This window comes from Drosophila santomea, chromosome 3R (genome assembly GCF_016746245.2).
Source record: "Drosophila santomea strain STO CAGO 1482 chromosome 3R, Prin_Dsan_1.1, whole genome shotgun sequence".
NCBI classification, from domain to species: Eukaryota; Metazoa; Arthropoda; class Insecta; order Diptera; family Drosophilidae; genus Drosophila; species Drosophila santomea.
In genome coordinates this window covers 25079480-25097042 of record NC_053019.2, presented here as the reverse complement: position 1 = coordinate 25097042, position 17563 = coordinate 25079480, and the positions used below count along the sequence as shown (strand labels likewise).

Genomic DNA, 17563 nt, shown 5'->3' with positions numbered 1-17563 from the left:
AACTTCGTATTATGAAAGAACCGATTTTCTGCTTAAAATAATCATTCAAGCCTAGAAATATTTGATATTAAATACAAAAATGTTTTGTTTTCTTTCCAGGGAAAGGGATGCCATTGATGGAAGTCTTGCAATCATTTGACCCACAGAGTTTTCTGCAACAAAATCCTTCGCCACCAGAAGAGGATAATAAAATTAAAATCATAGAACATGAACATGTGCACAACAATTGAAATTTATTTAAAAATAAATTAAATTTTCCTTCCATCATTTCGTTTTATTTTATAAAATTCTTACACAAGGATTACATATAGAGAATGCGCGACATTCGCACGAACCGCCTCTAAGTGTGCATGTGTACGTGTGTTCGCAGGACACGCCTGTCTGCCTGTCTGCCTGCCAGCCGCTGCTCTAAGTAAGTATGATTGAATCTTTAGTTTGTTTTACACCGGAATTTCGAATGGTTCATCTAGGCTGCAAATTGTGGAATTTTCGTGTCTGCGATTCTTATCTGGGTAGCGAGCAGATCTCGCAGGATGTGAGCTCGCCGCGATTGATGAAGGTGCAGTGGTTGCACGTCCAGGTGTTGGCGTCCAGGTCCATCGCCTCCGATCCAGCGGCTCCGGCACTGGCCGAAGCCCCGCCACTGGGATAGCTGGTGGTCCCACTGCAAAGGATTAATAATCAATTAGAAACATTTCTCGGTGAGATAATGCTTTTGGTTGAAAGAAAACTCACCCACTGCCGCCGGAACTGGCCTGGATAAGCGACTCGAGCAGCTTCCACACATCGACGACCTTGAACTGGGCGGCCTGGTTAGGATTCTTGGTGCGCACCGCCTCCAGCAGCGGACCCATGTGCTGTCGCAGCGGAAGCATGTCCATCTTGTACAGGTAGACCAGCAGGTGGAAGTCGGAGATGGCCTCCAGGAACTCCTCATCGCCCCAAGCGGACAGATAGCAGCTGAGCGCATTGAAATCCTGCAGGTGGCCATCAATGTAGCGGTTCTCGATGGGGAATGGCTGGCGCTTGTCGTACTCGGTGAAGGTGTAAATGGGTTGCAGCGGTGTGGATGCGGGCACGTCCACCAGCAGATACTCCACGGGCAGTGGGCGAGCCAGCCGCTGCACCTCGTTGCCGTACTGATCCTTCTCCTGGTGGCGAGAAATCAAGGGGAACGGCAGAAGGTTAGAAATTGGGTTTTACCAAGATTAGCCTAGTTAGACTTGGCCCAGTGACCTACATTAGATATGGGCCACAAAGCAAGACAAAAACCGTTTGCTGACGTCTGACATGCTCCTCTCTGCTTCTTGTACCCCCGACTTCTGTTCTATACTCTCTCTTGGTATAAAAGCTCGCTGGCGAGCAACCTGTTAGCTCGGCAATGACCTTGCCCACAGCCATCAAGGCCGGCGGTACGGTGCTCGTCTTTGGTCTTTGGTCTTGGACGCAGAGGGGCGCCAGTGAAGACGTGAGACGACATGGCTTCCACTGAGCCCGCAAAGCCAGCACAAGCCTCTGCATCCCTGAAAGTATGCTGCGAAAGTGGAAACTCGTTCCGGGATTCCCCTGACTGCGAAAAAGGTCACGGGTTTATACATACATGGTTTATTTCGATTTCGATTTTAATTGGCAAACGAATGTCGACATTCAACAAAATGCATGAGTGGCTGATGAGGAAATCCTTCTTTGTAGCGAAAAAATCATGATAAAATCGAAAAAGGGACTCCGGATTTCGGGAATAAAGGCGGTGCACGTACCACGCCCCCACTGGCTTCATGGCTTTAGTTCCGCGACAAACGCAATTAGGTTGGGTGGCTATGCATGTCGTGGGTGCGTTTCACGCGCAGAGGCGTCATCATGACAACAATTCCTTCCCACCCAGCAGCAGTGCATCCAATTGGAAGGACATAGCTCTCGCACATCCAGGACATGCATAAGTTAATTAGCTCCGGCATCCAGAAAGTGCACACCTATCGCAGGTGGCAGGTGGCGAACGTCGGGTGGCGGAATGTGTGATGGAGCAGAAGCTGGACAAACAAAATCAATGAACGTACATAATAGAGGTTGAGCAGGATGTTGGACGAGGTCCTTTGGCCGCTTTAACGATGTTAAACTTTCAGAGCCACTCAAAATGTGTTGCATTACGAGTGAATTTCCGTCAGCAGCGGTGGCAAATTAAGTTTGCAGCTAAAGTTGGTCTACAGCCAGCCAAGTGCCTCTTTCCACAAATACTCAAATACTGCAGCACAAATACTACGGCATGCTTGTCAATCTTTTGTCAATTAACAAGCCGGAGGCAGGATAATTGCATGTGGGTTGAATTCAGATTGCCCTTTGGCACAATGCAAAATTACTCGACCTGCAAGCCAGAGCCACTGCAGTTTGTCATCAGATTGTTTGTTGAATGTCACACGAACAATTACAAATCTATTTATCAATTGTGCGAAATGCCAACAAAGGACACACACACGATTTGACTTTAAAGTGCGCTCAATATATGCACTCAATATATGCAAATTGGAAACCAAATGGTAACTTACACGAGCGCTTTAAACATAAAACAAATACTGCAATATTATTGTTAAGATAGTGGTTGTGTTTAAATATTCTACTACATGTATATAGGTCACTTTTCCATTTAAGAGCAGGCATATGCTGATTCTTGTGTAACAATGTTGGAGTAGTAGGAAGGAACAGAAGATGGTATGCGAAAATATTTGCATGTCCTGTGGAGCAGGAAAAAGACGCTTAAACGAGAGGAAAAACAGCTTGACATTGACATTGGAAGAGCCAAAGGCAGCGAAAAAAGAGTGAGTCGCAGCCAGGACATCGAAGCTTTGCAAGCTCTCTCTCTCTTTATCTCTCTCTCTCTCGGAGCGATATAAAAGCCACGTCCTGGCGAGTCCAGGCTGCATTTGCCAACAAATCGCGAAAGGGGCAGGACGAGCCCAGCTTCGAGCTTCGAGTCCAAACGGCACGCGTTTCATTCTCGGTTATTTGTGTTCCGAATATACCCATGTAGTTTTAACCCAGTGTTGGCTAACATGCCTGGCCAGAAGGAGCAGCCCCATCCGATGCGTAGACCCATTAGCCAGCTAACACACCATGTTCTGGACGGCGGTAGCCTCCTCCACACTCTCCTCCAACAGCGCCGAGAGCTCGGCGGGATTGGCCAGTGCGGCGCCCAGCTACCAGCAGCAGCACACGAAGCCATCGCCACTGCGAGCATCCGCCAGCAGCTGGCAGCTTAGCAATGCAGCATTCAAGTCGCGCCTGCAACAGCAACAGCTACTGCAGCAGCACCAGCAACAGATACAGCAGCAGCATCAGCAGCAGCACGAGCAGCAGCAGCAACAGCAACAGGAGCATCAGCAACAGGAGCAGCAGCAACAGGAGCTGCAGCAACAACAGCAGCAGCAACTGCAGCAGCAGCAGCAACAGGAGAACGCATCCCAGCAGGAAGTGCAACCGAGTAGGGAGGACAACAGACGGGCGGTGGGGCAAAAGACCAAGCTTCAGACAGCGAACATCAAAAAGAAAATCAGTCCCAAGAGTGAGAGTAAAATATTCAAAGCGTTCACCTCCTGCAAGTGCACCCAAAAGTAGGAGTTGGTTCACGTGCCAGTGTACAAATGACAAAAGAATAACAACCAAACAACTGAAAAACCCAAGAACAAATCGAAACTGATATGACATATTTTTTGATGCATTTTCAAGGTAGAAACATTGCAAAACTAAAACCAAACAAAGCAAAAGGCACTCAAATAACAAGTAAGAACGTACAAGTTCCTGTGCATATTTAAGAGAAGCAAAGTAACATTGAATACATGTAATGTGCGCCAGTTTTAAGGAATAAAACATACTTTCTATGGTAAGCTTATTATCATATCTCAGCGGAAGCAGACCTTCAGTCTCACACATTTGTCAGATATTCGCCACATTCCATTTCGCATCCATCAAAGTTTGGCTTTGATTAGCACATGATTTGACATGCCGAAGGTTAATTTGCATGATTGAAGTTGGCCAGAAAGGCTTTTTGGCCGGCGGGGCAGAGGCCATCAATCAAAAAAGGACGATTTCCGGCCAAAGTATGATAATTATTTGTCAACTCTGCTCGCAACCCTCGCATGTTACATATTTGCCTATAAATTCTTCATTACTTTTGGAGAGGTACTTGGTTTACTAGTTGAGTTGCACCTTTGGATAAATAGTAACTTTTTCTAGCTTCTTTTCAACTTTAAGCGAACTTTGGGAAAGCAATTTGCTTGCCCTTTTGATTTTCGCTTCATTCGGCTTTTAGAAAACTTTTGCTCTTAACAGCATTATAATTGGTTCTTTGAATTGCGCTGCAAGAAAAGTAACCTAAGCCCGCTCAAAGTTGAAGTGCATTAGGAATTTATAGGAAGCCGAGGAAGGTAAAAACTTGGCATTGAGTCGATGGGAAGCGTTGTCTGTTGTTTAACTAGAGTCCAGTAATCGCAGTGCCACTTGCCTGCAAATATGAATTGCACACTTTACCATATGGCTGTGGATATTCTCAGCACGTTTGAAGCCGCCATTAAAGTGGAGAAACCAATTATCGTCCTGGCCCAAGTCCGCTTATGGCAATTAGCAAAGGGAAATGTGCGGTTTAGTTCGTCCAGGAATAGAGTACTCCTCCTCCTGCCACCAACCATCCTGCACCACATCGAAGGTGACACACAGGCACGCAATAAATTTTTATTGCCCGGCATAAAAGCGAAAAGCCAGGCCAAAGTCCAATGTCCAATGTCCAATATCCAATGGGTCAGACCAACGCCCAGCGGCACTGACAATGAGCCCAAGGAGAAGAGGAAGTGGGCCAAATGGAGGCGAACCAGGCCGCAAATTGCTTATCGATTCGCAGATTTGCCTTCGCCACTTTTTATGATTTTAAGCCGAATGCTTGGCCCGAATTCGCTGACGCAGTTGGCAAATTGATTCAACCGACAGTGGAATGGAAAATTCTCGGTTATTTAGTTCATTGCGAAACATAAGATTCGCTGCCAATGATTTTCCCGGAATTCCATCAAAGGGCAAAACTGTGACCAAGGCATTTCAATTCGCTGTGAATGAATTAAGCCAACTGTGACTACTGTTGCATTAAACACAAAGCTGGTGTTTTATGTGCCATGGAGAAGTTTTAATTTCGTTGGGGAATTGCGTATGCTAAGCGAGGGAGGCCTCAACAAGTGGCACACATAGGTGTATTCCCACGTACATTTATTTCATCTCAGACAAATGACAATTTCGGCGAAATCCCCAAGGCAAACAACCCGACAAACATGGAACTCTTTATAAATTAATGCGGTCACAGGCTGGCAATTTTAATAAATAAAGCGGATTGCTTTCAGAGCTAAAGAGTTAACAAATATACCAAGTTAGGGCGCCCACGAAAGTTTTATAAATAACTATTTAAATGCTGCATAATAAACTATAGTTTTTTCGACCAATATAAGTGCACTGAATCGGAAACTTAAATGATATTTCCCACCAATGACACTTGATAGCCAATAGGTTTGCGTAAAAGTTAACCAATTAAGCCAGGCTTACACAAACGAAGACAATAATGGAAGAATAAAGGGACAATTACAGCTGTTTTTGCTGAATTAAGCCCCACAAATAAAATTTAGGATCAAAATATGTCAAACGCACTGCTACTCTAATTAGTTCATCCAAGGTGTCGACTGCGGGTTGGTGGGTTTACACCCATCTAAACGTGGCTAAATGTTACTAAATGTGGCTAAATGTGAGTTAAGCCTGAATAATGGACGTGGGGCCGTTAATTTGTTGTGGACTGAAATCTGTCATTGTCTTCCACCGGCTGCCAGTGGCTTTACTTTCCCCTATTTAAAAACAAAAGACAACACACAAATGTCTCATGAACAATTGTCATGAATACAGCGCAAAGCATTTTACACCAAATTTTCAACTTCCACATCATTTTCGCTACAGTTAACAATTACCGAAACGAATTTGCGCACTTTTTTGCATTTTTATTCTAAACACACAGCACACCAGCAAGATATGAATTTATGCGACAGTCTGCCAAGCAATTTGCTTTTTCCCTTTCAAAATTCGCTGCGACGGCGAAAATGTTCGACAAAAAAAGTAAAAAAGACAGACGACCCCAAAAAGTAGGCAATGTTTTATTTGTCGATGCAAAAGGAAGTTGCGCCTGTAATTGGAGCTGTAGCTGAATTCGCAGGCAGCTTAAGGAATTTGCATAATTTCGGAGAAAGGGCGAAAGTAAAGGGCGGGAGAGAGTGGAGTGAAAAGTGAAAGGCAAACATACGACCAAGAGTGAATAATAAACAGAAAGCAAAATAAGCGTAAAGAATGCCAGAAACGTGTTCCTGGCTGTCCAATGGCATGGAAGAAAATAGAATTCCAGATGGACAAGAAAAGCAAAACGCTTTGAAGCCTTCACCTTGGGCAGGTGGCACTGCAAATGAGGAAACAAATAACACAGAAGGTCACTTCACAACTCATTTTTCAACAATGTTTGCCAGTTGGTTTCTGTTTGTTTTAGCTGCCGGACAGGACAAATTGCCGGACAACAGAAAAAAGGGCGCTAATTCAACATGTGATTTTTTACTCCCTTCATATTAATAGGCTCACATTTTTCATAATACATGATGCGCAGTTAAAGTAATTTGCTCACATACATACTTCTTGCATATGTTAATTTTAATGCAAAGCTTTTTCTACTCTGTTTCCAAGCGATTAATAAAATTGCCTCAACGGACTCAATCAAACCAGTGATTTGCACAAAATCTGGCTAAGCAGCAGTCGCAATTATCTCTTTTGAATATTAATTAATTTGTTTGGCCTAGTTGAAGCCAAAATACTGCACATAAATAGAGCAAAGTTTTGGCCTTAGGGCAACACTTTATCCAAATGCTATTTCCACTGGCCAATGGCCAGAATTTTGTGGGTTGCTAGGGCCAAAATGCTGGGAGCCCGAACCGCTTGTTACTTATTAAATTGGGGTTTCCACTGTTGGAAGTCCTACGCCAAAGAAAGTTTGATTACACAGCTTAGAACAAAGTCCCAATAGCTGCCACACGGCAAAAACTTTCTCAAGGGGTCGCCCAAAGAATTAGGCCCAGTCTTACTAACAACTTTGATTTCGTTTTTTTTTCTGAGTAGGGAGGGTTAATCTCAAACAGCAAAGTATAAACAATTTGAAAATTTACAAAGTTTTTTTGCGGATTAAAAATCAAGAATCAAAGCAGGGAATTCAGTAAGATGTATTCGACAAAAAACGCAATGACGCAATGATGAGACTGCCAAATCCAATAATAATTTAAAGTCTCTTTCAACTTTTAACGAGAGTAGGTGAAAAGGTCATATTTATTTATTTGGCAAAACTGGAACTTTTCAATTGCGTTTAGTTGGCGTATTTATTTATGGCGCCCAAGATGCTCAAGTTAAGTGCAAACAAAGTTAACGACGTCTGTTGCTGATTTGTGTAGAACCGCAAATTAAACTCGAATGGTTGCCTAATTTGTAGAACAGATTTTCGTGCCAACCAAATGATCAGAGTAAACTAGGAAATTGTCAATGGTTTTGCACTGTCGTACACATTAGTAGCTTAGAAGTAGAAAACACCGAACAAACAGTTCAATTTCTACATATTTGTGTTCAAATTTTATACTTTTCAGTACTGACAAAAATGGAGAAGTCCATCCAGGTGCCAAAGGAGCTGAAAACGCTGCTGAGTTGCGGCCTCTGTCATCGTCCCTATGACCTGGCCACCGGCCTGCTGCCCCAGGAGCTCGTCTGCCAGCACAGCTTCTGCGAGGAGTGCGTGTACAGGAACACCGATCGCAATTCATCCGAGTGCATCTGCTATCTGTGCGGCTATCGCACCCAGCTGCATGGCCAGAAGCTGCCGGAATCCATGGCCATCATGTATCTGCTACGTGAGCTGCCAGCTTTGATGCTCGGCAGAGCCATGCTGGATTTCTCGGACAAGAAGAGCAGCAACAGCAGCACTATTGAAATTTCCAGTGACGATGTGCCCAATGCTGCAGCGAAGAACTGGCTGGAAGAGATCAGCGTGGACAGCTTTTTGGCCACCAGCGTGGAGCACTGCTTCATCCATGCCATGCCGAACTCCACGTGGTGTCACACTTGCCAGCGTCTGTTGTGCCGCGCCTGCTCGGATGTTCCGCTGCACCAGGATCACATCTTGGTGCGTCAAGTGGATTACCATGACCTCATACGCCATCTGCTCAACTCCGAGATGGCAAAGATCAAGGGCACAGCCGTGCATGCCACCGAGTTGGCCACCCGCGAAATGGAACTACTACGCGAGCTGTGCGAGGCCTGCTACTACGTCCAGTTGCATGTGAAGCGTGTGCTGCTGGAGCACCATCCCAGCATGGTGGCCGCCACGATGATGGGCTGGCATCGACGCGCCGAGCGGGATCTGAGTCGAGCCGTGAATTTGAGTGGTGCTGAAATGCTGCAGTTGCTCGCCCATTTGGCCAAACAGCGGCGGCAATACGAGCGCCAGTTGGGCGAGGTGCACTTCCAGTGTCGAATGCGTGCCGCTGTCCAGGAGAACGGCATGCAGGTGCTGGACTTCGAGACACTAAACAATAGGATCGCGCGGCTACGCAGTCATCCGCGTCCTGGCGCTATTCCGGCCAATGTGGAACCACCGCAGGCGCTCATCCTCACCAACTACTGTGTGTTCGCCTACTGGTGCGAGGTGCAGCGCGAAATGACACCACCACGCACCTGCAACCAGAGACCGGAGCCGGACTTACTGCCGCAATCCCGACGAGCTGTGGTCCCGCCGCATTTCAATCATCGCCTGCGGGAGGCGGAGGTCAGGGATTATATGCAGCAGATCGAACAGGTACATGATCAAGCGCTCAGTCGTCCTCCGTATGATGGCTCTCCCGAATCCTCCTCGTCGCCGGGCAGCAGCAGCAGCAGTAGCAACAGCCAAAGCAATATGATTGCTCCGGACTTGGACCATGGACTTCGTGAACTGGTGCTCCAGTGGCAAGCGGATCTACAGCAGCCGCAACAAGTGCAGCAGCAAATGCAGCAGCAGCAGCAGCAGCAGCAGCACCAGCAGCAGCAGCAGCTGGCGTACACAATGTACCAGGCAGAAGCGATCTTTATCAACGCAGTGGACCAAGTGCAGTCGCCGCTAATGGGTCAACCGGTGCAGGAGCAGCATCAGCAGGATGGCGGTACCAGTTCCTCCTCGGTAAGCATTGTGCGCCAGCCCACCGTTCACTGTTACCCCATCTACTTTCTGGACATGGAAATAGCAGGAGAACTGGCCGGCCGGGTACTAATCGAGGTGAGATCGGATGCCGCTCCCCGGATGGCGGACAACTTTGGGGCGCTGGTGCGGCACGAGCGGGGCTACGGCTATCGAGGCTGCGCCGTCTTCCAGGCCTGGGGTGGCGAGAGCATCATCACCGGCGACTTTGAGTCGCAGAGCGGACGCGGTGGACACTCGGCCTTCGAGAGCAGATACTTTTTGCCAGATGACACCGGTTTGCCGGCACATCGGGGAACAGTTGGCATGCGCCGGGGTCAGCGGCGACAGGATAGAAGTGGATTCGTGGGCAGCCAGTTCCGCTTGGTGCTCAACGAGATGCGTTCCTTCACCGCCATTTTCGGTTACATTGTGCAGGGCATTGAGCTGGTGGACCGGATTGCGGCCAGTGGCAATGCCTTGGGACGACCGGCTCTGAGGAGCAGCATCCGGAATTGTGGCGAGTACCATTTAAACCGATAACAAGTCCGACTGATCCAACAGATCTAAACCAAAAGCTCCTACACACTTCGAATGTACAACTCCACCCGATATCTATATCTATCTATATACATAATTCTTGGTATGCAAATCTTGGTACGAATTTTGTAGAAATAAACGCACTACTTTAAACGATCAAACGACAACAGACAGTTGAAGTACGCAACCGAAGCCAATTTTTTAAAACAGAAAGAATTTTTATAAACAATTTACAACTCAAACAAACGTTTTGGATGCTATTTTAAATAAAACAAAAACAAGACTATCAATGATCTATAAACATTTCAGATTCATGGACAAGGTGGAAATTGTAACAGACCTTGCATATTTAAATTAAGTTTAGCCATAAGAAAACGACACTAAATGTGCGTTGAAGCGCTACGATGTTACCTGGAGATAGTAAATTAGCTACAATAAAAACTTAAATTTGAAACCAAGAAAAAGGTGAAATCCCAATACACAGCTGACATGTAATTGCGGTCAATTCAGTTAATAATATACGAAATAAATCTACTAGCTTTAAGTCAAAAAAACGAGCTAGTTTTTGGTGTCTACATATGCATTTGATGTGATCATAACTGAGGCTATGTTTGTGATGGAAGAAACAGTGAACGCCAAGAGTAGCCATCCATAAAATAAGGGAATCAAGTAATAATAGCACCTTAGCGAAGTAAAGGAAGGCATGGAATCGAATTAAGAACAAATCGAACTAAGTTATACGAAATCTGTAAACTATAGAAAATTGCCACATTATAGTTTAAATTATGTTTAGGAATTTAGAAAAACCCTAATGACTTCAGGCGAAAAGTTTATGTTTTAGGTTTTAGGTTTAGCGAATTGAAATCGAAATCTTATATTTTCCAAAACAATGCAAATTCGTATCACAAATAACCATTAGATAGAACGAAAGAGTTTGGCACATAGGCGCCAAGTAAAAAGAATAAGAGGAAAATTGTGATTGGCTGGCAGCTGCTCAGAAAGTTGTTACTTTAACAATGGAATATGCATTGAATAATAGCATCGTTTATGAATGTCCTAGGTATACGATAAATATTATGAAATTTTGAAGGCGTACCCAGAGCAATGATGAGAAGTACAAAACGAGAAGGATAAAGGAATATAATGAAGTTATTGCATAAATAAATCAAAGTAATTCAAGATAATGTAAGCCTCTTGATGTCGAAATGTTTGAGTTGGCGTTGCTCGTGAAACCCAGATATTCTTTGCATGTATCCAACTAAAAAAAAATTATATCGCATTCGAATCGATGTCTAAATATGGAAGTTGTTTGTGTAAATGTGTGAACGTAATTCAATAAAGGTTGCCCACTAACTGAGTTTACTTGTTTGTGGGATATACGGACAAGCTTTCTCATCCTATCTGCGATTTTTAAACTCATCAACTTGTTTAAAGGAGGAGTGACAAAACTTACCTTATAGAAGACGTCTGGAACATACTGCTTGTCCGTGGATTCACGCACGTAGCCCAGCTCGGGCGCATCCTTAGTGGGTATCAGACAATTATCTCGCACCAGAGCCATGCACTGAGCCGAGACCGCATAGCCTTCCATGTGCACTTGTTTGGTTTTGTCTCCTGAAATGTTCAAAACCGTTTTGGTACTAAATCATTAAGCGGAATCAATGTGAATCTTACCTGTTACACAAATGGTGACAAACTTTGAGCCAAAGACGCCATTGGAGGCATATTTACACGGATTGGGATGGCGATTCTGCAGCTCGCCGGCTGTGATGCACTCCTGGGCCGTAATAAAGTGCGACTCGATGCCACGGATCTGTTTGACAGTGCCAATGCTCGCATCCTCCGTGATGAGATCAGTGAAAATCCAACCAATCTAATGAAACAAACAAATGTCAACAATCAAACAACATAACTCGCATAATAGTTTTAACTAACCTTCTTCAGTCCTAGCGCACTGGCCACGGCATCCACATCGTCGGCGAACTCATCCGGCTGGATGTTGATCGAATCCCTGGTAGACTCTTGTGGCGGCTCGTAAATGGCAGCCACCTTGGCCCTGATGCCCAACGGAACATCAGTGTGCTGCTCGTACGTGCCATACAGATATCCCATGCGCTGGTGTCCTGTGGTGCGCCAGTAGTTGAGGAAGCGCTCCACGATCTTGGTGTTCTCGAACATGACGTTGTCCACGTGACGATATGTCTGACGATTCAGCGTAATGGCCGACGGCTGGCACTTGGAGCAGATGCCCTTGGGCCATGGTGGATGCTCGCGACATCCCGGCTTGATGCGACAGTTGATATCGTCGAAGACAAAGTACTTTCCCTGATCCATGCCGGATGTCTGCTTGCGTATGTACGAGTGGAAGGACAAGTGCTTGATATTGTGCTCCTTCAGATAGGACTCATCATAGGGCTCCAGTGCGGAGCAGTGCACGCAACGGCCGTTGGCATTGTGGTGGCACCTACAAAGATGATATTGCTTGATGAGTTAAATGATACACTGAATACTATAATCAAAGCCTACAGCTTGCTATCACGTTCGCGCTTAATGGTGCCATCAGCTTTGCTCAGAGCCTGGTCCACGTCATCTTCGACCACGTTGATGGATGGACGAGCGCTGTTCGGATTGCTAACGGTGCTGGTCTTGAACGCCTGGCTGTCCAGAACAGTGGTGCTAGTGCGCTGAAAAAGAGTTAAATTATGCAGTTAAGTCCCCGATCGATCTGCTATGATGTATGATCAACTTACGCGCGATGATGTGCCAGCCATCTGTTTTAAGAAGACCATGTCGCCATGCTTCAAGGAAGTGCCCACCAGCTGGGTGCCACTGGCCTGCAGCTCTGTGAGGAAGTTGCGCTCCTTGAAGAGACCAAAGCCATCCACCTTGAGGGCATTCTGAACGCTGTCGTACAGATGCTTCAGATTCGACTTGGGCGAGATCTCGATGCGTTTGATGCCCTCCGCCGACTGAACGCGTATCAACTGGAATGCACAGAATGGATATCAGTTTGCAATTAGTATTGGGCCTGGTGAATGCTGGCAATTTCTGGTCCAACCGATTGTTTGCATAACACAAACAGACGATGGCGCACAAAGGCGTAGGCGAAATTGCGCTTCTTGTAGATGAATTGCTCGAGCAGCAGTGGTGCACAGGCCATTTTATGGACTTTTCTTTCTTCTTTTTTTTGTGTGTGGAGGGGTCTTTGGGTGGGCGGTTGGGTGGGCGCTTGAGTGGGCGGTGGTGGGTGCTGGTAGACTGGATGAGGGGGGTTGTCAAGTGTAGCTATGAGCTACCAAAGCCTGTAGGGCTTTTTGCTTAGTGTTTCGAACTGTACGTCATGAAGGCGCGAACTTGACTGCGAAAATTTAGCTGGCATCGCAATTAAAAGGAAATGCAATTCGTTGCCAAAATGAGTGCATAGTTAAAAGAGAACCTATGCATGTACATATATGTACTATTAGGATCTGTTATTGTGTGGGATCTAAATAAAAAAGAAAACAGCTTTTTTATCCCATTATTTACATGCACTTGCAAAAGAATGTAAAATGAACTTTAGTTTTTATTTGAAATTATTTTTGTGTTTTTCACTGCTATCTGCAGTTCTTTATATTTTTTATATATTTCGCCATGTATTTTGCAAGTAAAAGTGCTTGAGACATTTCTCTGAGTGTAGCACCCCTTCAAGCAGAAATGGCCTAATTGACCAGACATGTCCTCAAATGCATCTCCCTTAGCATGCTGCAGCCAACAATTGTTAATAATTTATTTGGTTTTTAGATAGTTTATTGGACACAAAACCCCCGCACACTCCCCCCTGTCCACTTTCCGCCTAGACTGCACTGGTTCAGTAGAAAATCTACAAGTCATGGTACCATTTAATTTCACGGCCAGCACTTTTGGCCGCAATTCGGGACTTGCAGTGGATGTGCACTTCCACCAGTGTTTCCAAATGGGTGTATTATGCATTATATGCTGCACTTTTGCCGGCTTAAATGCACTTTAAATATATTTTCCACACATAAGGCAACAACAACAAACGCCATCGAAATGGGCAACCAACTTTGTTTGCCGGCTTTTTTTATGGGTACATGGGGGGAAACACTTGAATCTTTTCACTGCACGCACTGCACCAACAAGACATACGTTTAGTTTGCACCTTAAATGCACTTTTCAATTTGTTATCAACAATTTACTTACAATTTTGTCATTTGGCATTGTAATTTTGTCTCTGTCTCTTTCGCACAGCTGTGGGGATGGCGATAGTCTGCTTAGAGGTGGAGAAAAATCGATTAATCCAAGATATCGATGTCTCTATGATGGGTTTGTTGTCCATTTAGGGCGATTGCTAAAAGTCCCAACTAATCGATGAGTGTGGCGCGCTTTTTAAAAAAATGGGAATTATTCATCAGCTTCAGGTAGACTTTGTGCACATTTATTAAAGTAGCGGCGTGTTATTCTACAATTAGACAACAATAAACCAATCGCATTCTAGTGGAAGACAGCGTATGAAAGCAGCGGGAGTGACTCCTCCATCGGACTTCAGTCGTACTTGAGGTTGCCCATGCAAATGTACTTGATGTCCACATAGTCGTCGATGCCGTGCTTGGAGCCCTCCCGTCCGACACCGGACTCCTTGACGCCACCGAATGGTGCCTCGGCAGCGGAGATGATGCCTTCGTTTACACCGACCATGCCCACCTCCAGTCGCTTGGCCACCCGGAACACCTGCTGCAGATTCTCGCTGTAGAAGTAACCGGCCAGGCCTCTCCTGGTGTCGTTTGCCTTCTTCACCGCCTCCTCTTCGTCTCGGAACCGAATGATGCTGACCACTGGACCAAAGACCTCCTCGGTGTAGAGTCGAGCCGAGGGCGGCACATCTGTGATGATTGTGGGTGCGTAGAAGAGGGATCCCTTATCGGGCAATGGCGCTCCGCCCAGGACAATGTTCGCGTTCTTGGACCTGGCGTCCTCTACGAAGCCACTGACTTTGTTGAATTGCATTTCGTTGATCAGTGGTCCGATTTGCACATCGCATCCTTGACCATCTCCGATCTTCAAAGCCTCCACGCGTTTCTTCAGCTGCCCAACAAACTTATCGTAGACGCCATCCTGCACAAAGAATCTATTGGCAGAGACGCAGGTCTGTCCGCAGTTCCTGAACTTTGAGGCCATGGCGCCGTCCACTGCTTTCTCAATGTCTGCCGAATCGAAGACAATAAAGGGAGCATTGCCGCCGAGTTCGAGACAAACTCGTTTGATGCCATCAGCAGAGCTGCGGAACAGCAGTTTGCCCACTTCAGTGGAGCCCGTGAAGGATATGCCCCTCACATCGGGACTCTTGCAAAAGAGTTCGCCAATGGGAGCCGCTTTGTTTGTGGTGACCACATTTATCACGCCTTTCGGAATGCCCGCATCAACTGCCAACTTGGCCACCGCCAAAGCAGTCAGAGGAGTATCCTCTGAAGGTTTCACCACGACCGTACATCCTGCGGCCAACGCGGCTCCAGCTTTCCTCGTTATCATGGCCAATGGGAAGTTCCAGGGCGTGATGAGGGCCGCCACTCCGATGGGCTGCTTCATCACAATGATCTCGCGATTGGGCAAACCGCTGGGCACAATCTCGCCGTAGATGCGACGTGCCTCCTCCGCAAACCACTCGACAAAAGCGTTGCCGTAGGCCACCTCTCCCTTGGACTCGTTGATCGGCTTGCCCGACTCGGCCGTCATTATCTCGGCTATCTCCTGTGTGTGCTGCTCGATCAGCTTGTGCCACTTCTGCAAGGCGGGATTAGATAAGATCAGCAGAGGTTATTTGGAGACTGGAGGGAGAAATGGTGACAATGACCCACAGTCGAACTCTAAGTATAATGCATTATGATAAGTGGAACTTGAAACTTTTGGGATTATAATATAGTAAATGGGTGCTAATGGTTGACCCACAGATTTCCTCTGATAAGAAATGATCCCGGGCACTCACCTTGAGCAGGTTGGAGCGATCTTTGGCCGTGAGGGATCGCCACTCCTTGGACTCGTACGCCTGCTTGGCGGCGTCTATGGCCTTCTGGGCGTCCGCCACCGTCATGTTGGGCACCTTGCCGATGACAGCACCATTGGCTGGATTCCGCACCTCGAAGGTCGCCTTGGCATTGCTGGAGTCCACCCAGGCGCCATCCACCAGCGCCTTATCCTGCACCAGTGCCGAGAATCCTCGCATTCTGCAGAGGCTTAGGCTGCTTCCTGTTCGTGCGACTCCGCTGAGCTGTCGCCACATTCTGCCGGCTGCTACAAATAAACAAATGAACTGCAATTAACAATTGGCTACTAATCGATTATTGACCGGCTTGTAGCCGCTCTCTTTATCACCTTTTTTTCACCTGTGGGGGGAGTGTGAGGTGTTTATCTTATCTGTGACGTTATCGGGAAGTCGCTCTGCTGTCCACAGCTGTAGATATAGCTTCTATTGGGCGCTTTGATTGGATTTAATTGATTTTAATTTGATGCGCTCCGAACCAGCAGAGCCTTGAAACTGCCAACTTGTTTTCACGTTATCAGCAGCAGCTGTTCCCCAACTGAGAACTGCCAACTGCTGACAAAGCGCGAAAAATGTACCATTTAAATAACAAAACAGCTTAGTGACATTTATGTGCCGATTTTCTAGCAGCGGATGGGAAACTGTTATAGCAAACTTTTATTAAATGTTAATAATTGCTACATTAAAGGACATTCAAAGCTGTTAAATATGAAAAAATATATGCGCCATGCTATAAACATTTGCCATAAATATTTCCCCTGCTGTTATCGATTTCATTTCGTTCTTTCGATCTGCAGTTATGCAGCAATCACCTTCTGTCAGGTGACTAGGCGGCAGCCGTTTGACTTTCAAAAAGAAAAAGGGAACGACAAGAAAAAGAAAGTCCATTTGAAGTAAGCTTCCTGATTCCCATTTTAAGTCGTTGCTATTCAGCGATTTTAAGGCAGCGCCACTTGTCCCAAGCAATCTCTGGACAATCGCTGCCTTTCGCCCGATCTGCCCGATCTTTTTTGCATGCGCCGCCAACGTGGAGCACTGTGCTCCATTTATTATGACTTTGTAGCCAGGCATCACGACCATAGATTTCACATATGCCGGCAGCGGTTCTGGCAGAAGGTGGGTCTCCCAACCCAACCAAAGCACTTAGAAAAACGGCTCCAGTTTGTACAAATATCCATATATTCTGGCAACATTAAGTTAAATCTAACTATATCTAATTTAGTTTTAAGGATGTCAGAAAGTGTTTGTATTTTTAGGAACTTTCTATATTTTACTGGAATATTTTTTAATGGAATATGAGTTGCATGCACCTTTTTTGTAATACTTTTTTTTTGCTGAGTGCCACTTAGCATTAGACGGCGGCAGGTTCTGCCTACTGGGCTACTGGTCATGCAGCTTCCTCCTCCGGCGACTCACCTGGTTGCCGCTTCCCTTCGCCCAAGTTGCTCGCAATCTGTGTTGCAAATTTTGTCAATAAATTTTGGCTAAGAATGCCAAAACAGGCGGCCACCACACGGACATCATAACTGTTAAGATAAGATTGCCTAGATCGGCGATCCCGGGATCCCAGCATCCCGGCAACCAGAAGTAGTGCTGCTTCGAAATGAATTCAATTAGTTGTGATTTAAAACTAATTGAAAATGCGTCTAGCTCGGAAGCAATCGTGAATGCTGCCGGCTCCTGTCGATAGGTGTTTAAGTTATTTGTCTTAAGTGCTGCCGGGAGGTGTGCTTCCATGTCCC

At 46.1% G+C, this 17563-nt stretch overlaps 4 protein-coding genes across 9 annotated transcripts; 2 read left to right on the top strand and 2 right to left on the bottom strand.

Moving 5' to 3' along the window:
• Nucleotides 1–216: 216 nt before the first annotated feature.
• Nucleotides 217–14082, bottom strand: LOC120450841 (nuclear protein localization protein 4 homolog). 2 transcript variants are annotated; one of them, XM_039634032.2, is made up of 8 exons: nt 13988–14082; nt 12538–12771; nt 12314–12471; nt 11723–12251; nt 11462–11660; nt 11241–11401; nt 736–1151; nt 217–664 (listed from the first exon to the last, which is right to left on the bottom strand). In XM_039634032.2, exons 1-8 carry the CDS (start codon nt 14003–14005, stop codon nt 505–507), a joined length of 1875 nt encoding a protein of 624 aa, XP_039489966.1. In that variant the 5' UTR covers nt 14006–14082; the 3' UTR covers nt 217–504. The 2 variants fall into 2 exon arrangements, with proteins under 2 accessions (XP_039489966.1, XP_039489965.1); XM_039634031.2 differs by lacking the exon at nt 13988–14082 and adding an exon at nt 12846–13143.
• On the top strand, nt 1163–7453 carry LOC120450843 (putative uncharacterized protein DDB_G0291608). Its single transcript, XM_039634034.1, has one exon. It carries the CDS (start codon nt 3106–3108, stop codon nt 3604–3606), a length of 501 nt encoding a protein of 166 aa, XP_039489968.1. The 5' UTR covers nt 1163–3105; the 3' UTR covers nt 3607–7453.
• LOC120450840 (histone-lysine N-methyltransferase 2D) lies at nt 7584–9948 on the top strand. 3 transcript variants are annotated; one of them, XM_039634030.2, is made up of 2 exons: nt 7584–9250; nt 9318–9482. In XM_039634030.2, exons 1-2 carry the CDS (start codon nt 7697–7699, stop codon nt 9339–9341), a joined length of 1578 nt encoding a protein of 525 aa, XP_039489964.1. In that variant the 5' UTR covers nt 7584–7696; the 3' UTR covers nt 9342–9482. The 3 variants fall into 3 exon arrangements, with proteins under 3 accessions (XP_039489964.1, XP_039489961.1, XP_039489962.1); XM_039634028.2 differs by having other exon boundaries at nt 7586–9250; nt 9315–9482; XM_039634027.2 differs by having other exon boundaries at nt 7585–9948.
• A 118-nt stretch (nt 14083–14200) lies between the features above and the next one.
• On the bottom strand, nt 14201–16331 carry LOC120453004 (succinate-semialdehyde dehydrogenase [NADP(+)] GabD). Of its 3 annotated transcripts, none has more exons than XM_039637511.1 (3): nt 16154–16331; nt 15768–16091; nt 14201–15565 (listed from the first exon to the last, which is right to left on the bottom strand). In XM_039637511.1, exons 2-3 carry the CDS (start codon nt 16059–16061, stop codon nt 14330–14332), a joined length of 1530 nt encoding a protein of 509 aa, XP_039493445.1. In that variant the 5' UTR covers nt 16062–16091; nt 16154–16331; the 3' UTR covers nt 14201–14329. The 3 variants fall into 3 exon arrangements, with proteins under 3 accessions (XP_039493445.1, XP_039493444.1, XP_039493443.1); XM_039637510.1 differs by having other exon boundaries at nt 15768–16072; XM_039637509.1 differs by having other exon boundaries at nt 15768–16069.
• Nucleotides 16332–17563: the final 1232 nt, after the last annotated feature.

Coding starts and splice junctions, on each gene's coding strand:
- LOC120453004 (XM_039637511.1), bottom strand. CDS start 16,061: ATGTGGCGACAGCTCAGCGGAGTCGCACGAACAGGAAGCAGCCTAAGC. Junction 15,566..15,767: donor ATCGCTCCAACCTGCTCAAG/GTGAGTGCCCGG, acceptor CCCGCCTTGCAG/AAGTGGCACAAGCTGATCGA.
- LOC120450840 (XM_039634027.2), top strand. CDS start 7,697: ATGGAGAAGTCCATCCAGGTGCCAAAGGAGCTGAAAACGCTGCTGAGT.
- LOC120450843 (XM_039634034.1), top strand. CDS start 3,106: ATGTTCTGGACGGCGGTAGCCTCCTCCACACTCTCCTCCAACAGCGCC.
- LOC120450841 (XM_039634031.2), bottom strand. CDS start 12,947: ATGGCCTGTGCACCACTGCTGCTCGAGCAATTCATCTACAAGAAGCGC. Junction 11,661..11,722: donor GTGCGCTAGGACTGAAGAAG/GTTAGTTAAAAC, acceptor TTGTTTCATTAG/ATTGGTTGGATTTTCACTGA. Junction 11,402..11,461: donor TGTCACCATTTGTGTAACAG/GTAAGATTCACA, acceptor TGAACATTTCAG/GAGACAAAACCAAACAAGTG.